This window comes from Lepidochelys kempii, chromosome 9 (genome assembly GCF_965140285.1).
Source record: "Lepidochelys kempii isolate rLepKem1 chromosome 9, rLepKem1.hap1, whole genome shotgun sequence".
NCBI classification, from domain to species: Eukaryota; Metazoa; Chordata; order Testudines; family Cheloniidae; genus Lepidochelys; species Lepidochelys kempii.
The window spans coordinates 52,984,992-53,009,182 of NC_136388.1; the positions used below are offsets into that span (position 1 = coordinate 52,984,992).

Consider the following 24,191-nt stretch of genomic DNA (forward strand, 5'->3'; position numbering starts at 1 on the left):
AGTGAAAGCAGTAATCACCCAGGTGGCTTGCAAGACAAAAATCTAAAAGAGCCACTAAAATAAATAAATAACCAACCCCACTCCTGTTCTCATCCCAGTGCCACAATGGTAATGACCCAGATCGCGCTGACCCGAAAACACACCGCTAATCTCCCAGGGACTGACAATCCCCCTGATGAAGATTGCGCTCTGTCTGTTCCTTTCAATTGGGGGCTCTGAGCGAGCAGCTAAGTGCCCATAAAAGCTGGTATTAATGGCTCCCTAAGTGCCCCCTGAGCTTGGCTGTCAGCATGAAGCAGCTCTGGTCTAATAGCCCTATGATATCTGCAGCTTTTGTTCTGGGGTGGGGAGGGGGAGAGGGAGAGGGACCCAAACAATACAAGCCTATTTCTCCATCGCAGTGGAATTAGGCCCATTTTCCACTTTCTTAACATCCCAGGAATTTTTAGTGACAATTCCCCCCAGGATTATTAAGTGGCTCATCTCAGCTGCTCAGGTCGACAAAGGCTTTGCACAGATGTCAGAATCCACAGCCCTCCTGGGAGTTGGCAAGGAGGAGAATGCGCTGGATAAGCAGACGGTTCTGCTGTGTGCAGAGGGCTCGATTCTGCTCTCAGTTACACCAGCGTGTATCAGGAGCGACTCTACAAAAGAGAGTGGAGCCACACTGATCTAAAACCAGAGCATAAGACAGAGCAGCGTCATAGGGTTGCCAAGTGTCTGAGTTTTATCGCAAATCTCAATGATAGTTGATGCTTTCCTGAAAGCCCCAGCTCCTGGAGTCATAGGATATCAGGGTTGGAAGGGACCTCAGGAGGTCATCTAGTCCAACCCCCTGCTCAAAGCAGGACCAATCCCCAATTTTTGCCCCAGATCCCTAAATGGCCCCCTCAAATATTGAACTCACAACCCTGGGTTTAGCAGGCCAATGCTCAAACCACTAAGCTACCCTTCCCCTCCCCTCCCCTTTTTTTTTAAAATCACCCAGTTGGCTTGCAAGACAATAACATTAGATAACATTGTTATCCTGTGATAACATTAGAAACCAGCTTTCATTTCAAACCAGAGCAAGTTTCTAGCCCTCAGGGCTGCACAAAACACATGACCCCTAAAGACCCAAAACCCAGAAGGCAAATAAAAAGACCCAGGGGTTATTATTTTAAAATCTCATGATTTTTAAGCTAATCTCATGATCTGGGGAGGAATGTGGTGGGAGTCTGACTCATGATTTTGACCACTTGGAGGTAGTCAGGCCCTGTAACACCACTGAGATCACCAAGGCTAGAGGCATGACATCTACCAATATGTATCTGGGATTGACCAATCAGCAAGCAGTAAACCAGGATATGTGGAAGTTATACTACACACCTCATGATAAAGGCTTGAAGCTTTCAGTTACAATGACTTATTTGTATTATAGCAGCACCTAGAAGCCCCCATCACAGACAAGGGCCCCACTGTGCCAGGTACTGCACAAACCACAGCTCACCTAGGGCAGGACCATCACCTGCCCTTATGACAGTGTGCCGGGGAGTAAGGAAGATAAGACATCTCCTTTGCGCCCTGCACTGACTGCCCATAACAGCTGTAGCACCAGGAGGAGAGCAGCTTTCGAGAGGCGGCCTCTCCCCTCCCATACCAGTTGGTAAGGAGCCTTAGCCCCTTTCCCACAACATGCCAGTCAGGGAAACTGAGCAGCTGCAGAGAGAGAAGCAAGACACGCTGGTCTATACCAATAGACACATATTATAATTTAACACAGCTGCATTACCCCAGGGGCAGTCCAGGGAACTAATTGTGACTCGGAGAGTTACTAATCGCACCCTGGTTGGTTGCCCTCTCCCTGGGCCCAAAGGGTAAGTAATTTGCAACTGGCCTATAGCAGTTAAGTCCAATATGTGTTTATAATGCAAGTTACATTGCAATCTACCCTCTAGGGGTGTCACGAGGAATCGGGCCCATTACTATGCAGTTTGAAAATCAGTTATTCAGTAAATATGTCAGCAAAAGCATGTCAGGGCTGACTGGCCAAAAGCAGTATTCATGGAGGGCAGATGTATCATGGGTTGGACCAGATCCTCCGCTGATGTCAATCAGCGCTTCTGCTCTGAACTACAAGGGGCTACACCCATTTATACCAGCAGAGGATCGGGATAGGAGCAAGGGGAACAAAGGAGTGAGCTGTAATTCTCAAAGTCACAATTCGTTCCCAGCCTTGCCCCTGGGACAGGGTAGCTCAATTAAACTCTGTGTCCACCTGGCTTTCCCTGGAGGGCCATCTGCAAGGAGACGCAAACACAATTCACACATACCATTCATTGGCTAAAGCAGTTGGACAGAAAATTACCCATGGCTTGGGAACCCAGGTGTTGTCCATCTGCTATGGACGTGTCACGCCTTGGTCCCTACCAGCAGAGTGAGTCTACATGACCCACACCATGCCATCTGCTCAGATTTGCCTCGAGTCCTGATGAAACAAAACAATTTAAAGAAACAGACATGGTATATTGTGTAGACAAGCTGTTAAGACCCTGAAGTCCAACCTCAGACCAGATTTTAATAGTAAGCAGTCAGTGTTCTAAGAGAGCACCCATTCAATAGAACGCCTGAGTTTGTTTCTGTCTTTTACTTTCCTTTCTACAAATCTTGATAATGTTTTTCTGCTGCCCCGCTGACATTTGGGAAGGTCCTTTGGTCACTGAAGTAGGGGGTTTGTAGAACTACTTGGTGGGTGCCACCAGGCTCTAGAATCATTCTCACTCTCTCTCTCTGTGGCTCAATGACTCTTTAATTTATTGACTGAGGGAACCCCACACCAGAATATCCTTCAGGGCCGGGTCACATGCGAATATGCCCCAGGTCAGGGCATTCTCCTGCGAGGAGTGAGACTCCTGCTCAAATCCTTTCTCCCCTCTGTCAGAGGGGGATTTGAACCTGGGTTTCCCACATCCCCTGGGAGTGCTCTAACCACTGGGCTAAAAGTTATAAGGCAGCTGCTGCAACCACCTCCTGTTCAATTCTGAATGGGGACTGATCTGGTAGACATGTTCAGAACACACCTACCAGATCAAGCCCTGCTGGCAAGATGGGTGGAAGAATGCTGGGCTTTCGGATCACACTGGGGCATAAGCAGGAGACAGGTGTCAGGTGTGCAAAGTGAGGCAGCATTGAACCCACCCAAAGTTAGAAACCTAGGCTCGTCTTCACATACAATATATGCTACTACGCATAATTAATCCACCTCCCCGAGAGGCGGTAGCTATATCGACATGGTGCTGTCTACACAAGGGGTTAGGTCAGTACAACTATGTCAATTTCACACCCCTGAGCAACATAGTTATATCGATATAGGTCTGTACTGTAGACCTGGCCTTACCATGGAGTGAATTTTACCCAGAAGACACAGGTGCTGAGAGGGTTTAGGCTTCTACAGGGTTAGGCAACATCCACGTGGGGGGTCTGTGGATTGTGACAGTGTCTAAATCTTGGGTTAAGGTGCTTAAGTCCCTTTGTGGATTTGGGCCTTAGTGTCTCTGGACTCCAGTTCCTCACGTGTAAAATGGGACACTAGCATTTTCCTGCCTCCCAGGGGTGCTGCGAGCTTCACCACATTAAAGACTGAGGTGTGCAGATACCATGGTGTGGGGGCCAGAGAAGTATTATAGATAAGATAGTGAGTTTCATAGTTGTGCTGAACTAATCATCACAGGCACAAATGGAAAAGATAAAGGGAAACGAATATTCCACATCTAGGTGGTTCTTAGTGTCTCTAATCTCTTTCAATTACAGTCATCCTAGCAGTTTGCTAATAGTAACAGGAGTTACAATGTTTTCCAATGGACATGTTATTCTCATGCTGACTGTGTTCCTTTAACCAGCTGGACAAAGTGAGCTTGCATATTTCATCCATTGCTACACACTAAAAAGAGGATTGTGCATGGAACGGCGTACATAACTCTAGGTTCACAGTGATGCTAGCTAGCCATGCAAACACAGCAAAACTAAAGCATTTTAGGAGAAGCCCCAGAGCACTTTACATGGGCAGCATCTCTTCCTGGAATTCTGAAGAACTGTGAAACATACATATTCCTAGAAGCTACTGAGTAGAACTGAGGAAAGAAATTCCCCCCTCCCCTCTCCATCAATTTAAAACAAAAATATACACATATAGAAAAATCACATTATTTCTCATTTTTCAATTCAAACTTTTGCCAAAATTGGAGGTTATTTTTTGTAAGTAGAAGAATATCATTTTGCCAAGAAAATACGTTTTTTTATTTAAAAAAAAATCGCAAATTCCTAACCAGTCATTTTTTAAAAAGTGTTTCCCCCAGAAGGTGCATCTAAATTCTTTTCACTGAGAAAAACAATTGATGTTCTACATCAATAAGAACAACATTTTGCTCTGGATCAAATCTGTGATCCATGTGTATATTCATAGTATTTTTTTCACAACTCTACTACTAAGGGCAATAAAGAAGCTGCTTCCAGGGACTCAATATTCTGAGTCATTCTGAACACCTCCCTGTTTCTTAAGCGAGCATCCTAAGTAAATGTCACAAAGATACCACAAAGATGGGTGAGATGCAACATGGACAGACAGATGCAATGTAGAATGTGGCCTTTACCTTAGTGCTTTACTGTAAGCACTATGTCCCCCAATCTTCCCCTTTGCAAAACACAATTAAATCTTCTGTGAAGATTATGCCTTCTTAACACCTCCACCCTTTCCCTTTGATCTGGAGATCTTAAAAACTGTGCCCAAAGGTACAGAATCATACTTACTTTCAGATTGTTTCCACTTGTACTAAAATACATAAGATAATTGCCTCCCTTTTGATAGACTGGAAAGCAGTTTTTTCATGCTGAAAAACTGCATTTTTGCCTGGATGAAAAACTATGAGAGGACCAAGCCTGGTTATTTTTTCTGTATCTTTTTAGGATACATGGAATCACAGCATTTTTAAAACAGGAAACATTCATTAAGGAAAACAGCTACAACTACAGACACATACACACAAGTGCCTACACAGCTTGAGTCCCAGCTTTGTCCTCCTTGTTTACCCAAGGTCACACTCTGGCTGGACCTCTATTCACCTCATAGAGCCATCTAGTGGCTGAATAATCTATTGCAAGTAAACACACCATTACATACCCAGTACTGCCAACCCCAAAAGTTCAAAAATTGCGTCAGCCCTGGCCCTCCCGCCATAAGAGTGGCTCAGAAAGAAGAAGAGTATTTTCTAAAAGATTTTGTAATGGGTTTTGACCTGGTTTTCAATGTTGAACTCCCCCTGCCTCTTCTCCTCCCCTCCGCCCCTGAGTGTGTCTGACAATTACGGTGTTGCCCATTCTCCCCAATGTTTGTAGACCAGGAATTCTGCAAGGGCTCGGGCTGCTGCCTGATGACATGGGCCTTCCACCGTCTTCCCAGCCCTCGACATTCTAATTCATTAACTCTGTGCCCCCTCACCCTATATCTACCATTCCCCCAGCCCAACACTTAATTATGCACCACTCCAGCCCCCACATCAAATTTACCTCCCCAGACACACATCTGCCCCTTGTCAGTCATCACATCTCTGCTCCTCCTGCAGATCCAGGGCTTCTCCTCCTCCCTCCCTGGACCTAGTTTGGCAAGGATGGAGAGAGGAAGGGGGAGTAGGGAGCAGACTGACCATTGCTCACAAGAGGGGAGGACAGAGGAACTGCTGGGCTTTTTCTGCTCCCTGTTCCTCCTTCCCCTCCTATGGATTTCTCCCTCCTCCACTACTTAAAAACTCCTCGGGTGGAGGGGGGGCGTTCTGCCTGCCTTCTGCAGCAGCTCCGATTGGCTGTTCTTCTCCAGGAAGGTGAAAAAGTGGGGAAGGCAGCCAATCAGCTCAGGCTATCCTTTGGAGAAGTCCAAAAATCATACAAGTGCTGGAGCTTTCAGCATCATTATACAGCTAGTGCCAGTGTTTTCTCACAATGAAATCCCGAGAGTCGGCAATCCTGCATACTGTACATCGAACAGTCCTCAACATCTTCATTAAACACAGCCACAGTCCTCGGAGGCCCCGGTTACACAATTTCTATGCAGAATCTAGATGAGCTTGGTGTATTTCCTGATGGTGTATGTTGTTGGCCTACAGCAGGGAGTTCACTGCAGCTTCAAGCCAGCCGTGGCCGGCTTTAGCATAAAACAAAGAGATTTAATGTAAACATCTGAATTTCTAGGCTTGATGGTGTCAAGGTTCCCCAATGGCCAACACTTGAAAATTCTCCCCTCTCAGCATCCTGAAATGAATTTCTATAAACAGTGTAATTTGGGAGGGAAGAAAGTAAGTAAAGCTACAGAAAAAACAGAGTACAATTTTGGAAATATTAATAAAAACCTCCAAAAGAGGACATCAAACGAAACAAGTGTGATTTCTGTATTTCTAAAACCAGCCCCGCGGAGGACTCCAGCAGGCAGTATCAAATTGACAGCCTGGATGGCAGAACCCAAAAAAAAAGAGAAAAGTTCCAATTAACGGGAAGAATCAGAGTGCTGTTCCCAGAGTTTCATTTAAATCAGAACCAATCAAGGATTGTTCTGGTTCCTGCAGCTTCGCTCAGGAAATAATGAGAGAGATGAAAGAGGCCCAGCCAGCTAATGCAGTCCTGCATAGCCCTTTGAAGCTGGGAAATCACAAACATCGCTTCGGAGATTTTCCGTTCATGCAGCAGCTGTTGCACAGGCTCCTTCAAGAGAACGATCTGCTGCTTGATTTCCTTTAGTGCAGCCTCTGTCTGAGCACTAACAAACAATCATCGGCCACACGTGCAATGTGTTTTATAACAACAAGATGGAGCAATTTGAAGTACACCGTCAAGTGGGTCAGGCCTTAAATCTGGCCTGCCTTAACAGTCTGGATCTAAACTGTTATCCTAAATCCTTCATTCTTACTCCATGGGAGAGAATTAAGAAAGCAAATGATAGCTGCTATTTTTTGGTCAAACACATCCCACCAGTCCCACGGGATTTGTAGCAGGATTTTGACCAAAAGACACTTTTCCCACGATTGTGCTGACATCATTGATGCTGCTGGACAAACAAGGGAGTAAAACCCAAAGGAAGGTGTGCAGATCTGTGCCGACTGATTAAAAGACCATTGCAGTTGACAGGCATCTTTCCAGAGACTCTCTGGGCTTGGGTGCCAATCCCAGAAGCACCCATGGATGAAATTGGTTTGCCACATGGAAACTGGTGAATATGGAGAGTGCAAGTAACTTTGGTTTCAAGCTCCCACACAGGTATTAAAAACAGAATGAAAATAAATGCTATTTTTAAAGCCCCTATACAGCTTTAAAATGAAAAGAAAAAATAGCCAACATTCTATTTTGTAGCTGGAATTTTTCTTACTGAATGTCTTGCTCTCAGGTTTCTGTCTACTTTGGAAAAGACTCCCTTGAACACCTCCCATGCTCTGGAACAACGCATACCCAGGGCAGAGCTCTGCTAGAAACACACCACCATTGATTTCAGTTCAGCCTAAGTACACACCTAGAGAAGAGAAAGGCAACTTTGCATTCACCATACACCTAAAGATTCCAAAGGAGTTCAGAGCGTTCCACTCAACTACCTAGGTAAACCCCAGATTAAAAACAGATGGTTCGCTTGCTACCTTAGTGAGGGAGGGAGAAAGATATGTCACATTTATTGGATGTCTAGCAGGCTTTCTGCTCAATTTCCCCATGTCACATTACCACCAAGGACTGCACCATATCTAGAATCACCAGTTACTTGTTTCTGACCCCAAAACACTCGTTCACATGCCAATGCATTAGCTCACACATTTGCACAAACAAAAGCTCCTCCCCAAAACACTGGGGTAAACAAAAGCTGGCCTCACAATTGTTTGAGGAAAGAAACAAACAAGGATACGAACACGATTGAATCAAACTCCATGTCAGATTTAGCTGACAGGGCCCTGAATGCATTTCCCCACTAGATCAGGGGTGGCCACTGGCCCCGGAGCTCCCGGCCAGGGAGGCTCAGCCCTGACCCCTCCCCCACTGTCCCCCCTCCACCACAGTAACACCACCGCGTGGGCAGCGCGGCTTGCGCCAGCCCACCTCACAGGCTTTCAAATAAGCCTGTCCTGCTGCTGTGAGCAGCATGATAAGGGTAAGGGTAAGAGGGGTTGGCTAAGGGGCAGGAGGCCCCGGGGGGGGGCAGTCAGGGGACAGTTGAATGGGGTGGAGGTTCAGGGTGGGGGGCAGTCAGAAGACAGGGAACAGCGGGGGTTGGATAGGGGGTGGGGTTGGATGGGGGGGTGGGGGGCAATTAGGAACAGGGGTCCCGGGGGGCAGTCAGGGGACAGGGGTGTGGATAGGGGGCAGGGTCCCGGGGCAGGGGTTAGAGGCAGGGGGTCCTGGGAGGGGGCGGTCAGGGGACAAGGAGCAGGGGGGATTGGATGGGTTGGGAGTTCTAAGGGGGGCAGTTAGGGGGCGGGAAGTGGGAGGGGGAAGATAGGGGGCGGTGGCCAGGCTGTTTCACAATGCTCAGATCCCCTGACAATCCCTGAGGGCAGCACAGAAGCCCCTCAATGGTAGAATGGGCGCTGGCCAACCTCAGCTGGATTTGGAGCATCCTCTTTGTTAGCAAAGCAAAGCATCATGAAACAATACCCAAGCTGAGCGGAGTCTTACCTTTGCAGGCCACGTTGTTCTCAGCCTCGTAGCCAGCCTTGCAAGTGCAGCGGCCAATGGGAACCATCCACTCTCCATCACCATTGCAGTACAGCTTAATGGGTACGTCCACCTCCTCAGCATTGGGAATGCAGGTGCCACGTGCAATCACCAGAGATGTGCTCTCCGCCCCAGTCATGGTCTCTGGGAAGATGGCAAAGTTCTGCACCACACTCGGGCACTTCTTGAAGAAGACCCTGACTGAGAGCAGTGACATGCAAGCCCCATAGTCCTGGAAGGCAAGGTAAAAGCCATTGCGGGTGAGGGGTCCGAAGCTCCTCACCTCAGTGTTCACCTTCATCAACCGGCCCCCAAAGTCCACCTGGGAGAAGCTCTCATCAGCAGCAATTGTGTCCACTTTGAGGTAGGGTGCCTCCGTCCAGAAGGCCGACTTCTTGGTGGCAATGATAGAGTCCGTCTCATAGTAGTACAGGTTGAAGGTTTCCTTGCAAGAACCAGGGACATTGGGGAGGCTGCTGCAGTCCCGCACGGTGAAGCGCATCTCGGTGTAGATGCGGTGGGCGCCCCGTCTGTTTATGAACGTGGTGAGGAGCCAGTTGTTCTGATTGGGTTCAAAGACGTTGCACACCTGGTAAGTGCGGATGGTGTTCAGGTTCTCATCATAGCCGCTCACTTCTTCCCACTGGACAGAATTAACACAGGAGAGGAAACAGGCAATGAGAAGGATGCAGCAAAACTGGCATAGAGATGACACTTTAACCTATTGGCCCATTAATCACTGCTGCATGCAGGGAGTTAGTGACTTAGAGGGTCAGTGTATTTGGCTTTCGCCTCTGGAAATGTGAGAGAAAATCATGATAAGGCTCAGGATTTATGAAATCAGCAAACACAACACAAAACCACCAGTCCAAAAGCAGAGGAAGAGAAACTGTCCCAGCTACACACACGCACGCACACTTGGGTACAGTAACTTTTAATCAGTAGATCTCAAAGCATTTTACAAAGGGGGAGGTCAGTCTCATTATTCCCATTTTATAGATGGGGAAACTGAGGCACACAGAGGCGATGGTGACCTTGGAAATGTCACCCAGCAGGTCAATGGCAGAGATGGGAATAGCACGCAAGTTGCCTGAATCCCAAGCCAATGCTCTAACCACTGACTCTCACTGTCTCCTATTCATTTCTTGTCCCCATTCTCATCCCTATGCCTCTTCCCAATGCTGCATCCTCTCATGACTTTGAGACATTGTCACAATGACTGGCAAAGCTTACGAGCTATTTTAGCCATGGAAGGGCAGAGCTACGTGGACGAAGCTTCCAGAAATCTTGCTCTCACTATGTCTCTAAGCCAGAGGTTTTCAGACTGAGGACAACTTGATGGTGTCTGCAGAGAGCTGGTTGGTTGCACGGTGCTGCTCTCTTCCTTGTTTCCAGCTGCTAAATTGCATGAAGACATAGCCAAAGACAATACATAGAATGCCTTTTCCATGTGAGTGATTGCTCTAGTTGCCACAGGGATATTACATGAGCATAAATGGGAGGAAAGATGACCCATATACACTCATGAGTGGAAGGGAAAGTGGTACATAAGAATATTTCTCTATTAAAATGTAGTCAGCATGTGGCTCTGAAAAAGTGTGAGACATGCTCTAGGCAGTGCTATCAGATTTTCACTTTCATGAGTAACAAAATCAGCAAAACGAAGACTGAGAATGCAGACTTGCAATTGGATTCATGAAACAGCATCAGTGTAAAACTGGATATGATTTCATCTAAGAGGCAGTAGCTAACTGTAAATAGTTGTGATGACATGAGAGTCCTACAGACAGATTTATAACCATATAATCCATTTATCTTAACTAGTCTGTGTTTACAGTCTCTTTGTTAGTAACAGCATTATTCATGCAGCAGTCTTTATGTGCTACGGTGGATGAGATGCATAATTCCTAGGAATGCCAGTGTCATATGTCTATGTATGGCAAAATTCTTGTGTGTACAATGTAAAATGCTTGGGGGTCCTTATATGTGCTGATGTTAACATACTGACAGGGAAGCAGGAGGTTATAAAACAATATGTTGCCTCTACGCAACATCAGAATGTTATCACAGATTTTGTTCCCTTGTGCTTCCATTTAAACAGTTCGATAAATATTTTCTTCCATATTTCCACTAATAAACTGTAGTCGTGGTGTACGATCCGGAGTACCAGTGTATTCGTACAAGATCTTGTAAGAATACACACATCCACTGGGCACTTTGGACAATTTTACCCCAGTTCAAACTGTGCTCAAGTTTATGAGAGCTAACAGGATCACAGCTGAAGGTGGTCTGGCCGCATTTTGACTAACTGTTGTTAACCAAACAAGCAACAGATGGTGGCAAACAACCCCACCTGATTGTGTCTTCTCTCTCGGCATCCTATTCCCGAATATGCCATGAAAGCTGTACAAAGATATTACTTCTCTGCATTCAACAAGATGTCATTTTGACAGAACCCAGTGTTCTCTCGTTATCATTACAGGACACAGTTGAAGGGTACTTGACGTCATTCTGGCTTACTGGTTCAGTAGGTTTATCATTCCATTTTTGGGCTTTGCATCATGGACCAGAATCCAATTAATTTCAGACGATTGTCTGTCTATCTTTTAGCAGTTACCTGGCCATGAAGCGCATCAGCTCCAGGAGTTTTTCTGACCTATGCAAACTCCCTGAGAAACATCCAGTCCTTCCAGTTTGTCATCAACTACACGCTTGTACATCACTGCCTGCTTGGTTTGCCTGCTAGTCACAGGCCTGTACCAACAGCCTTTCATTCTAGATGCCAAGCTCTGGTTCTAACTCCATTTCCATAAACGACTCCCTACCACACCACTTCCCAGCTTGCTTGGATCTTGAGCAGTGCTGCAAAATTCAGATGTGGATTGTGAACCCCGCAAAGGTCATGAATTTCACTAGCCCCAAGGATATTGACTGCAAACGCAGCTGCAATGGAGAACAGGCTAAATACGCCCACTGCCAGCAATGAGCACTCAGACACACTGCAGAGGCAGGAGCCCATAAGCAAATCCCAAGAGCAGCCTAGTACAGGAGGATCTGGGCAACTGCAGCTGGGACACACCTCACTGTAACTCTCTCAGGAGCCCTTCCTATTCCAGCATTCCCTCTGCTAGTGAGCTGTCTGTGTGAGGCTGCTGGTCTAGTGGGGTGAGGCAGAGAAAATGGGGTGGGTTAGCTCAGCTTAAAACTAGCCAAAAGGCAAGATACCGGACTGGGATTCGATTGTAGGGAAAATTTCAAATCAACTGGTGGGCAGATCTAGTCGGGAGGGATATGCAAGGTCTGCAGATGGATTCTGCAAGGTGGGGGGAAGGGTGCAGAGCAGGTAGGTGTGGGGGAGAGGACTGAAGTAAGGTTAATGGGCAGGGGTTAATTCAAAAGAGAAGATGAGTTCCCTTCACACATTCCTTGGCCTTGATATTAAACAAGCTTCCCACCCCTTGCACAGTCATATGGGCCGGTCACAACTACTGGGCTCTGGGAAGGGTGACTGCTAAGGAGCTGGATGCTGCATGGGGGCAGGGTGGACATGACCCTGTCTCCTCCCACCCCTCCAAGTAGCAACTGCAGCAGAGATTCTGAGGCGCATTCTCTCAGGTGCTCTTGCTAGTTTGGGTCATTTCCACACTACCCCTATCCAGAGCCATGGCTTAAATGCCCTTTGATTGCAAGCTCTTCGGAGCAGCAGGACCCTCTCTCAGCATGACTGGAAAGGTCTCAGCACATGTTCTGAGCATTGCAGCAATACTAAAGATGAGGATGAGAAAACCAGTGGAAAGGGAAAGAGGCAAGGAGGGGAGGGATAGCTCAGTGGTTTGAGCATTGGCCTGCTAAACCCAGGGTTGTGAGTTCAATCCTTGAGGGGGCCATTTAGGGATCTGAGCCAAAAATTGGGGATTGGTCCTGCTTTCAGGGGGTTGGACTAGATGACCTCCTGAGGTCCCTTCCAACTCTGATATTCTATGATTTTAAGTGGTGAATCAGGGAACGGAGCCTGGGTAGCAGAGCCAGGCATGTGAGGGAATATGAGTCTGCAGAGCACCAGGGTGCACTGGGGAAGGGGTGGTCTCTGCAAATCCATGTGCAGGAAAGAACTTGCTTCTTGCATGCAGTCACACATGCTGGGGAATTGGCTTCTCCAATAGAACCCCACACATGAGGTCCAGGCCTTTGCTGGATCCCACTGACATGAATGGTGTCCTGTTCACACTGCTGTCTGGGCTTTGCAGAAGCGAAGGAGGGAGCAGGTAGCTGCGACATAGGCCACACGATTGAGAAACTCTATCTGGAAGAGGCTCCAGCAGTTCATGGAGCCCACCCTTCCCCTCTGTTCTGCCAGGCCTGTGAGTAGGCACCGAGCAGCACCAGCTCCTGCCGGGGGAGTAGCCCTGTGGCCTTTGTAACAGCTGTGTCTTTTGTTGCCACTATAACAGCCACAAATTCATTGTTTCAACAAGATCCCTTTAAATAATTCACAGGACGCTGGGGATTAAGTCAGTACTCTTCCCTGTCTCTGCTGAGCTTTAAAACCCTTCCAGCTGGGAGACCTAAAGAGAGTATAATGGACTGTTCCACCTCCTGCTCCCCTCCCCATTCCAGGAGCCAACTCAACAACAACAACAGCACACAGCAAAGAAAAACTGGGGAAAGAGCTTTGCAGGTAACCATAGCAGCAGGAGCCGTGCTATTCAGCTGTCATTATTCCGATGGCTCACATATGTGATTATCCGAAGCTGTCAGCTGAATGCAGTCTGTCATTCTTGCCCTGACTGGATCGTGTAGAAACAAGTCAAGGGAGTGGCTAGCGGCTGTTTCTGTGCACTGGAGGCGCTCTTCACCGCACCTTGGTGCCAACACAGGCCAACAAGCTTATTCTAGAGGGATCACTTCCCCTCTGGGGATTTCCCACTCTGAAAATCCCTCCACTCTTCCTGCTGCAGGCACCATAACCTGTGCTACCAGGGACTCAAGGGGAGTTTTGCAAATTTGGCCCTTATATTTTAGTGGGGATACATACATGCCTCATGAACTGAAACATCCCGGCAGCTCCTGCCATTAGAAATAAATTCACCTTCTGGTGTAAAACACAGGTATGGTACTTGTGCCATGTTATCATGTGGTAATCCTGCAAATAACTTGTGCCCATGCATAAAACATCTGAAGAACAGCTAGAGTACAGCAGATCTATATTGTACACACAGTATATCTACACTGGTCTATCTACCTACAGAAAAATCCTGCTCCATTCAGCTACCTCTTAAACACAATGGGCCAGACCCTAAGCTGGTATAAATCAAAGTAGCCCAAGGCAACAGACTTCAACTTACATCAGCTGAGGATCCATCCTAAAAATGGTAATTATAGATACATTATATGGCTGCTTTGCATAGTAATACCTACACTGTGGTTTTAAGCCTGTGACAACCTGGTTCCTTATACAACCTGTGTAAAGCCAGTCTTAAGGGCATGGCCAGGAATGAAGATCTGTAGCTAATCGAGTTCATGTGTGCGGCTCTGGTAGTGAGAGCGAGTGGAGTTCTAGGGAAGAGCCGTCGCCAGGCCAGCCGCAGAGAACACCAATATGATGCAGGGAGAGTAACTCACTTGGTCAGCATAGAAAGGAGGCACAAACAATCCCTGGAGACGTGAAGGAGGAAGAGATGGCAAGAGCTTTTTGGAAGCAGCAGCGAGAGCTTGGGAGGATGAAGAAGGAGCAGGGAAGAGGGGGTTGGGGAGAGCAATGGGCGTTCACATCTTAATCTTAGCCATTAGAGATGGAAAGAAACATACTAAGTCATCCAGTGAATGCACATCGGCTCCCCGCAGTATCATGGGGAGGAAGTGGTGTGGAGGATGGGACTGAAGAGAACTTTTGGGAGAGGAGTTGAGAGCTGGCCAAGCAAATGTGTACATTTTACACACAGCAATGAATACCTAGCAAAGCTCATTCCTCCAGACATATCAGGCCCTCAGGTGGTGCTGTGCATTTTGACAAATTTCTATTAAGCCTGCATAGCATTATACAAAGTCATTGCCATCTGTATGTTGACCTGTTAGCTATAACGCAGTGTGCACATTTAATTGTGAGTCTGGACCACAATCGCCATTTTGCTTTTGCTCTTATTACAATGGATTGTTGGCTCATTTGTGCAACAGAAAAAAAAGCTCAAGTGAAAAACAAAGAAACCAAAACGGATTCAAGTGAAGCACCACCACCGGATGTATAAGTTTATGTATTTGTGTAGCAGGGTGTACACTACTACAGACTCAAAGAAGGGGGGCACAATGAAATAAGTTTGAGAACCACTGGTCTAGCTATCTGTTCTGTGTACTCTTTGTCAATTCTCTCTTCTCTATAGCCCCTGTCTGTGTATTGTATCTGTAAGTCTAGCCATATGTTTGTCTCTCTATATATGTCATTTTTACCTATCCACTTGTTTACCTATCCACCAGTCTTTTGTCTGCATACAAGTATCTGTTTACCATCCACTTAGGAGATATATAGACAGATAACTATCAATCCATCTGAGGGATTTCAGTAACAAACTCTGTTTCATGTCAGTAACTTCTTTCCAGTGTTGAGTTGTGCAGGGAAGTTTTGTACAGAGAAGGCGAAGCAGGAACTTCTATTAACCCTGTCGCAAAACACAAAGAGAAGGGATAGTCCATGGAACCAAAAAGGTGGCAAATTAAAAAGGATACAAGGAAATATCACACAATGTACAGTTTGCCTCTGCAATTCACTGCCACAAAGATAGCAGAGAGGCCAGGAGCTTAGCAGGATCCAAAAAGAAGTTTGAACGCTCAGATGGCTAAAAACAACATCCAGAGCTAAAACAAGGATTAAAAACAAATCCAAGAGTTTTAGGAGTGCGGCAAATTGCCGGCACTACTTTGATGGGTCTTGTGCTTTCTCTTCTTGGGGGGGGGGGTTCAGGGCACCGTTTCTTGCCCCTGAACTGGGGTATTAACAGCTCCACTAGTGTCCTAGAGGAGGGGAGTGGAGACGGAGGGACCCAGGCCTGCCCTCTACTCTGGGTCACGGCCCAGGGGCCCTAGGGATAGCGGTAAACCGCTTGAACTAGCACTTCCTTCCCCTGGGCTACTTTCCTCACTACTTTTCCTTACTTTCACCAATCCACTCTGCTTCAACTCCTCCAAACTGCTCTCTACTCCAACACCAATCCACTCAGCTTCAACTCCTTGTCTTGTCTGATTGAAGCGGGGGGGGGGGGGGGGGAATCAGGTGACTGGCTTCAGGTGCTCTAATTGGCTTCATGTGCTTTAATTGGCTTCAGGTACTTTAATCTATAGCAAACTTGCTTCCCTCTACAGGGAATAAGGCTCCCTTAGAACACTCTGCTGCTGCCCTCTGGCCATGCTGTATCACAGAAGGGACATCAGACCCCATGCTCTGAGGTATATGCCAGCCCCTCACAGATCGTGTTAGAAGGAACTTTCCCTGAAGGCAGGTTATTCCCTAACTGTCCTTTGCAGGGTTCTTTCACCTTCCTCTGAAGCAGTTGGTGCTGATCACTGTTGGAGACAGGACACTGGATGACATGTAGTGGGGCTGGAACAATTTTTACAGTGTGTGGGGGGGGAGTTGAGAGCCACTGAACCAAACTGTAAATCCCATATACGATGGAAACCACTTCAAGCCAAGGGCTGCAGCAACTACGATTTCATGGATATGGGATCTGATCCAGTCTGGCTGCTCCTATGTTCCTGCATCATTTGCCACCCCCACACTCTCTATGTTCTTCACAAGCTTTGTTCTGTCTTTTCCAAATACAGAAAGGGCTCAACTGTGTGTGACGTGGCTTTGTTAAAGGTGCCAGGTGATGCCCCACAAGCCTGAAACCCAGAGGTTTAAAGCACACCCCCACACTCTCTACTGAGCTTAAAGGTCCAAGGATCCAAGGGAATCATTTTTAAAGGATAACCAGATACCCAAGCTCTGTGTGTCCCACTGGGCTGATGCTGTGAGAAACACATCAACAATGCCTCTTCTAGCCACACCAACTCATGCTCCTTGCCTCTCCTCTTGATTCTCAGCTGGATAGGATAAACAGGAGCTGCTTTTGTCCCAACTGATCCTTAGCATAGCTGAGAGATAGGGCAGCTTGAATTGGCATTTTCTGTTGAACTTCTTTTTAGATGGAATATTGGGTTCTGACTAATACATGTCTTTTTCAATTGAACATGAACATTTTCAATTTTTCCATTTGCAAACCAAAAATCTGAAAACCAAATGTGAGTGGTTGGCCAGAATATCTCTCTTTTCTACAGGTTTTAGACATACAATTTAGATTTTCATCCAAAAAGTTTGTTTTCCATTACCTAACATTGAAAATTTTCAGCTTTGTAGTTTTGGGAGTTTTAATGAAAACAAACAAACAAAAATATTCAATTTTTGTCAAGATTTTCTGGCGAAAACCAAACCATTTTCCAACCAATTTTATTGAAGTCATGGGCAAAACTCTCATTGACTTCAAAAAGACAATGATTTCACCCATAGATCTTAGAGGCCAGGCTGTGAGAAAGAGCTGTAGCTGCATGTATGAGTTATGAGGTCATAAGTCAATACAGTTTACAATATTCTGGATAACTCTTATCTGAATACATTTTATTACTGTTGTGCAGACGTCCAGCACCTGGACTGGCCAGGAAATTGCACAAACCTGCTTTAGGCATATTTATTGAGAGCTGTTAAGCTGAACAAAAGACTAAGATTGTGCTGTTACAAGAGGATACTTAAAGAATATTGCTTCAATGTTCAAGTAGGCATGGGAACAGGAGGAGACACTGCTTAGCACAGACTAGCATCCAAACTGGGTTGACCATTTCACCCCTCTGGTCTGGTTTTAATATACAGATGTTACCTCTCTCTATGACAGTGAGAGCTTTATTGGAATACTGGGGCCAGTTTTGGTGTGCACACTTCAAAAAGAATGATGAAAAATTCAAAGGGCTTCAGCAAGGCGCTACACGAATAATTGAAGGCCTGGAAAAATACCTTACCATGTGAGACTAAAGACGCTTGCTCTAGTTATTTTGTCAAAGAAAAGGTTAAAATAGTAACTTGAACGCTATCTACAAGTACCTCATAGTAAAGGGCTCTTTGATCTAGGATAGGGAGGCATAACACGAGCCGACACTTAGATGTTGAAGCTAGATAAATTCAGACTAGAAATAAGGCACAATTGTTTAATAGGGAAGGTAGTTAACCATTAGAACAATTTACCTCTTGAGGTGGTTGGTTCTCCACCACTGGGAGTCGAAGTAGCATAGGATCTCTTTCTAAAAGACAGGCTCTAGCTCAAGCAGAAACTATGGGCTCAAAGCAAAAATTATTGGGTGAGGTTCTGTGGCCTGTTTTATGCTTGAGGTCAGATTAGATCATCATAAGGGGCCCTTATGGCCTTAGAATCTATGAATTTGAGAAATTCTGAACTTGAATCTCCTATGGAACTGGCTGCCTCTAGCCCAAGAAAAAGGATTTGTTCCGCCATGCTGCATTTCATAATGCACATTTTGCACCTGCCTCCTGAGGGCTTCCACCGTGCCTGCTTATGTGGGGCGATTACCAGCACCTTTCATTTGCTGTTCCTGTCAGCATTTTGGTAATTTGTCAATACCAGCTATGGGGCTGGATTTTCACAAGGACTCAGCTCCTGAACAGGCATTGGAACAAGGGCACGATGCTTACAAGAGCCCACACTGAGCTCCTCTCACAAAAATCAAAGTTGGGGCCCTTGTTTTCGTGCCTCAGGAGCTGAGCAGTTTTGAAAGTCTGGGCCTGGGCACTGAGAGCCTCAGAAAAAATTAATTCTGACCCAGGGAGGGCAAAATAAGAAGCAGGTAGTGATCAGGATACAAGATCACAGGTTAGAGGATTGTGAAATGCTAGTGCGGACAACTGTGGCAGGAGGAAGGCTGCAGGAACCCGAATGGTAACCACACTTATGTACAACCCCTGCTTACTGAAGTAGTCTTAGCAACCGGCCGTAAAACTCAACTAGATTCAGTTGGGATTGAAAACTTCCACCAAGATAAAACATAACCATCTGAAGTATATTGGATTTTTCACTATTGCAATGATCTGTCCTTACATATTTTCACTGCTTTAATGAAGCCATCCATCTCACCATCCATCCACTGACCTACGTCTGTACCACCTCTGTTGTACTACCTCTATACCATAACCCTCTAGCTATCAATCTGTTATACCCATCTATTAAACTGAAGCCAGTCTTCCTAACTGATTCACTCCCCCTTGCCCCCCCCCCCGCCTACCTTTCTGTCCCTGTCTTTGTCTATCACTTTCTCTGTCAGGGGAATGTGAGTCAGGTTATTTTATGCTTCCATTCCTCAAAGACTCGTATTGTATAAGAAAGATGTTTTAAGTGCCTCAGGGTGTTTTGTTCCTCATTACTTCATAAAAGTGACATTAATAGCCAGGGAAGAGCACTGCTGAGTGCAATTATGGATGATGTTCCAGGTATGAAAGCTGTTTTGAGCCTGCTAATGTTTCCTAATTACAAGCCTTTCGGTAGAGAGTGAAAGAGAGGATGGAGAACAGTGACTGAACTGAGTGGTTTACCTGGAAGGAGGAAAAGGGGGGAAGGGAGTTCAGAGACTTGTCTATATGTGGAAAACCTTTCCTTTTCTGAAGCCTGGGGGCCAGCTCGAGGACAAGATCTATCTGAAGGAGTACGTCTGTGTGGCTGAGATACAATTCTGCGTATCAAGTCAAATGCAAGCAGCCAACTGTGCCATAGACTGAGTCCTCTTTCCATGGGCATCGAAGTGGAAGCCAGGCAGGAAGAAACCACTGCATGGCAATCACAGGAAACAGAACAGAATTTGCTTAATGTAGCACCTGTTTGAGTGGCAGGGCCAGCAACTCCGATATAAAGTTCCAAAGGCTATTATTAAGAAGTGCTAACAGTTTGCTTGGCCCTTCACACAGGTATTATGGAGGCCTGTGGCCCAATTCTCTGTTACTGGCTTAGTGCTAGTGTAACTCCATTGAATCCTGACTTACACTGGTGTAAGTAGATCAGGTCCACTGTCCTTGCCCCAAAGAAATACGCTTAGTTGAGAGACAGCATAATAGACATTAGGCGATCAGCAATAGCTTGCCCGTGTTGGTTAGAACACTAGGGTTATATTTCCAATTCTTTCCATCAGGTGCCATAGAAACCCCTCTCTGGGCAGCAGGAACCAGATTTTATTTCTCCTCTGGATAAATTTATTTCTCCTCTAGGTAAATGCTACAGAAAAACAACCAGTTGACAGGAAGATATTTGCTCAATGGCTGCTAAGGACACTGCAGAAAACAGGCAGGACGGAAAATTATCTGACAGAGGCTGGTATCAATCAATGCTGCTTTCACCAGTGCTGGTAAGAGAGGCCATTAAAACTAGAAGGATCTTTAGAAGAGAAGTAATCCACTGGGGTAGGGGACACATATGTGTCTCCATTGCCTTAAGTGGGGGGAAGGAAAGAAAACATCCCTCTCCACAATGATCCCACTGTCTACCATGTTTTTGGACTCTGGAGCTGTGGTGGCATGCTGCTCTTACAATATGCTATGCTGGAAGGATCTCTGATGAGGAGCAGAGGACTCATTCTTTGCCATGGACCTGGACCTGTAAACATATGATGTTGCCTATAAAGTTGTAGAGGAGACATGCAGGCCTGTAGGCCTTGCTTTTTTCCATAGGCTGCTGTTAGAATGGAGGTATAATACATTCTCTCTCTCCCTCACACCTACATACCCTCATCCACCCCGTCTGGGTGAGCCCTTATATTTTGTCAAGAAAGAATGCTCAGGTGCCTAATAAAAATGAATCTACTAGACAGTCAGGCAGCTGAGCGATCACAGGCTCAGATAGACAGATCAAGGCTGAGGGATAAACTATACATGACCCACAATTAGCCACTGATGAAGTATGAGCTGGGGTAAAAGGACCCTTAACTCTCATGGTGAAATCTTGTAACGATGTCTTCAGCTACTTTACATCATATCTGGCTTTTGTAACATAAGGTAGAACAAGTAGGTCAACGTTTTACAAACTGGGCTCTGGTTTTATGTGGCTCTATTTTTAAGTTTCCCCCCACATCCAATTTTCAGAGCTGTTGAATGCCCAGCGCTCCACATTAAGTCACAACCTCTGACACCTAGTTGCCAAAAATGATGAGTCACTACTGACAAGATGCTTCCATACCAGTAACAGCAGCAGTGGCTGCTTTAGCATCCTTTCTTAGGGCTGAGTCAACAATATCGGTGCGTAGCATTTTTTTAGGAAAATGTTATCTTTTATGCATCTGCTACAAGAGAGAACAAGGCAACATCTTCCATGGGTATCACTACACAGTCCACCTTGCTCCTGGACAGGGTAGGAGCTCTGAGCTGGTTTGCTGAGGCTTGTGGGGCTGCTGGATGGACTCACTCAGCTCTGATGATGTCCTCTGTTGCTGGGAGCAGGGGTACACATTTGCTAGACCTAACAGACATACTTCAGCTTTCAGTGCCCAGCCCACTTAATTCCTGGTGCTTCTCCTTTCTGGGGCGATCACGTGGTCAGGAAGGTCTAGTAATGGTACCACCCTCCTATTCTCTCAGGTGTGTTCAGGAGAAAGAACTTTTCCCATATTTTCTCCTGTAAGACTTTGGGCATGGAATCAGACAGTTGCCCATCATCCCAGCAACAGGGCAGTAGTTCTGCGTTTTTCTCCTCATTTTCACTTTTGACTTCCTGGGAACCCTTGGGCTAGAAGAAAGCGAGGAAATACCCTCTCTCTTTTATTTAAAGCTCTCTCCTCACTACCAGGGCCTGCTCTACTAACTGGACCTACAAGTTTACCTTAACTGTGAGTTCAACTGTAAAAAGTGAGTGAAGGTTTAAAAAGATGTCAAAATAACCTATAAAAATGATGAGAAAAAGGTGCACATGGGAGACAACGAGACTGAATTAGACCCAACAAAAACCCTGCTGATAATTCAAGGACTATCTTAAGATCATGTCTGGTAAACTTGAGCGTGGGACTGGATATCTATGGACAAAAAGTGAACAAAATAAGAAGGGAATGGGCTAGTCTGGCTGTTGCTCCCTTTTGGTGTTCTTAAAGAGAGAAGACTGGGGCAGGGGAGAGAAATTAGCAGAAGCAGCTGTCAGTCAACAACTGCTGGCTGGGTTGATGAATGGATGAAGAGGCTATTGCTACACTGGCTGACTAAATGATGAGAGAACAGCTCCACCATTATGGCAGCTGCCATCCCAACCATCTGCTGGGAGTACTGTGACCTCTGCGATGTGGGTTGTCCTGACCAGACTGGGCCAGAGAGGGACCCAAATCACACTGCCATCTTCACCAGCTCAATCCCAATCACTAGCTGGGATGTGAGATTGACACTCCCTTTACCCCATGTGACCTTTTCTTTTCCACCTGACTACTTCCTCTCCCCCCACCCCACCCCTGCTTTTCCTTCTGTCTAAGAGGAATCTGGCTTAGCCAAACAAAACTGTCTTTTGTGTGACACTGATGGAAGCCTGTTACCTGAGAGCCAACTAAAAGCAATTCCCTAAGCAGCCCAACGTGGGTACAAGCCTGCCAGGTCTTGGGGGAGAGGGGGTGCTGATAAGGCCACATCCTGTGTTTTTCCAGTACTGAATTTTCAAGTAAGAGGTAACACCAGAGACAGAAGCTGGATTGTCTCCCTTTGCTGGTCTTTTTCCCTCTCTTGTGCATGTTTGTCTTCTAGGGAACAGGATTGGACTTAACAAAAATAAGCAACAATTCCCGCCCATTTCAATGCACTTATTCTTTTCCCCCAGATGGACAGTTATTACTTTCTAAGAGACTGCTAAATAAAGGGGGGTTTGTTCTAAAAACTCTCCACCCCAAGGGAAAGGGAACAAGGGATGCTGTTTAAGTGACAGTCTTACTTCATACTTTACATTTCAACTGTTTTTTCTTCCTTACTGTATCTTATCTTTCATACAAGGTTAAAAAGGAGTTTAATGGTCTCTCCACCATGGTATAATGTAAGCTGAGGTCTCTGTCTACTAAACCCCATTTAAAACGTTTTGATGTTGACGGTGACAGGGTATGTGAACACTTTTGGCTCTTTGGGTCCAGGTATTCCATCTAAATTAATACAACAAACCTTAGCCCTGGAAGACTGAGACACTCGGTTCTGAGGTATCTGACAAGGAAACCTGGGAGTCAAAGAAAGAAACAACAATTCTGTTTCCTTCCCACCGAAGAGAAGCTGTCAAGTTTAGTTGCTCCTTGTGGTTTGTTCTCCTGCGGTTTGTCCTTTCTGCGGTTAAGGACTTCTGGAACAGTTACTGCTTTGGTCTTCTAGTCAGAGCTGCTGGTCCCTCACCACTACTTTCAGCAGAGTCAGATTTCTCTTTCACCGGGTGTGAGCTTGCAGGGAATCCCACACCTCCTTTGCCTCTGATGAAGAGTGCAAGGCCCCAGGGATACACTGCATGTAATGGATCTGGGTAAAACCCACACATAAGAGGTGATGTTTTAGGGTATGTCTATGCTGCATGCTCACTTATGGCAGCACGTAGAGTACCTACAATGCATGCATCTCCCAGCCCAAGTATTAATAGCAGTATAGACTGTGAGGCACTGCTTAGGTGAGTAAAGAAACTCCAGAACCACATGGTATATACCCTCCATGGCTCTCTACACGCCCAAGCAGTGCATCCCCTATCTACACAGCTAGTTTTAGAAGTGTAGTGTCCCCTGGTGTAGTGAGGCTGAATGGCCTCCCTCCAACCAGGGCCTTCCTTTACACTCCCCTTTACACAAGGGACCATTACACTCCCCTTGGAGGGTGGAGCCTAGATCACCCCGCCCCCCTTGCCAGAAGTGCTGGGGTGTGGCTGAAAGTATAAAAGGCAGGCCCTGCAGCACAGTTGGGGACAAGTCTGCGGAGGAGAAGGATGTTCTGCCCGTTCTGCAGTGGCCCACAAGGGAACCTACCCCTGGCTGTTCCTGATCCCCAGACGCCGACGAGGACTGGTCCAGAGTGCATGCCATCGTGTACCCCGAGGAGCCGGAAGAGGCTGGGAGGCCACAGGTACCAACCCCTGGGGAGGCAGGAAGTGGCCCAGGGGCAGCCACAGAGCAGCCGGCTGCAGAGCTCAGCGTGGCTCAGTTGGAGTGTTGCAGCTGGATCCCTGCCAACACAGGAGCAGCCAGTCCTGCCCCTGCCAGGGCCCTGGGTTGGGCGTGGTGGAGTAGGGTGGGCCCGTGTCCCCCTGCCACCCCACTCCGGGATGGCTGACTCCCTACACTGTGCAGGGAAGCTCTAGCCTTGAAGAAGGAGCCTCCCTTACCAGCTAACTTATAGACTGTTTGTTTGTTGGCTGCCTGAGCCCTGCCCAGGGTAAAGCCAGCCCTGGACTGCTTTGCTTGCTGGCAGC

At 46.6% G+C, this 24,191-nt stretch overlaps 1 protein-coding gene across 12 annotated transcripts in view; it reads right to left on the bottom strand.

The window, feature by feature from the left end:
• The window catches only part of EPHB1 (EPH receptor B1), a 342,330-nt gene that overhangs the window by 236,326 nt on the left and 81,813 nt on the right, over positions 1 to 24,191 (bottom strand). For all 12 annotated transcript variants that reach the window (XR_012160842.1, XR_012160837.1, XR_012160843.1 and 9 more), the window contains exon 3: positions 8,677 to 9,358. Coding sequence is in view for 5 of the 12 variants with exons in the window: in XM_073360347.2 (XP_073216448.1) it covers positions 8,677 to 9,358 (682 nt within the window). In the remaining 7 variants the exon portion in view is untranslated. The remainder of the gene's footprint in view (positions 1 to 8,676; positions 9,359 to 24,191) is intronic.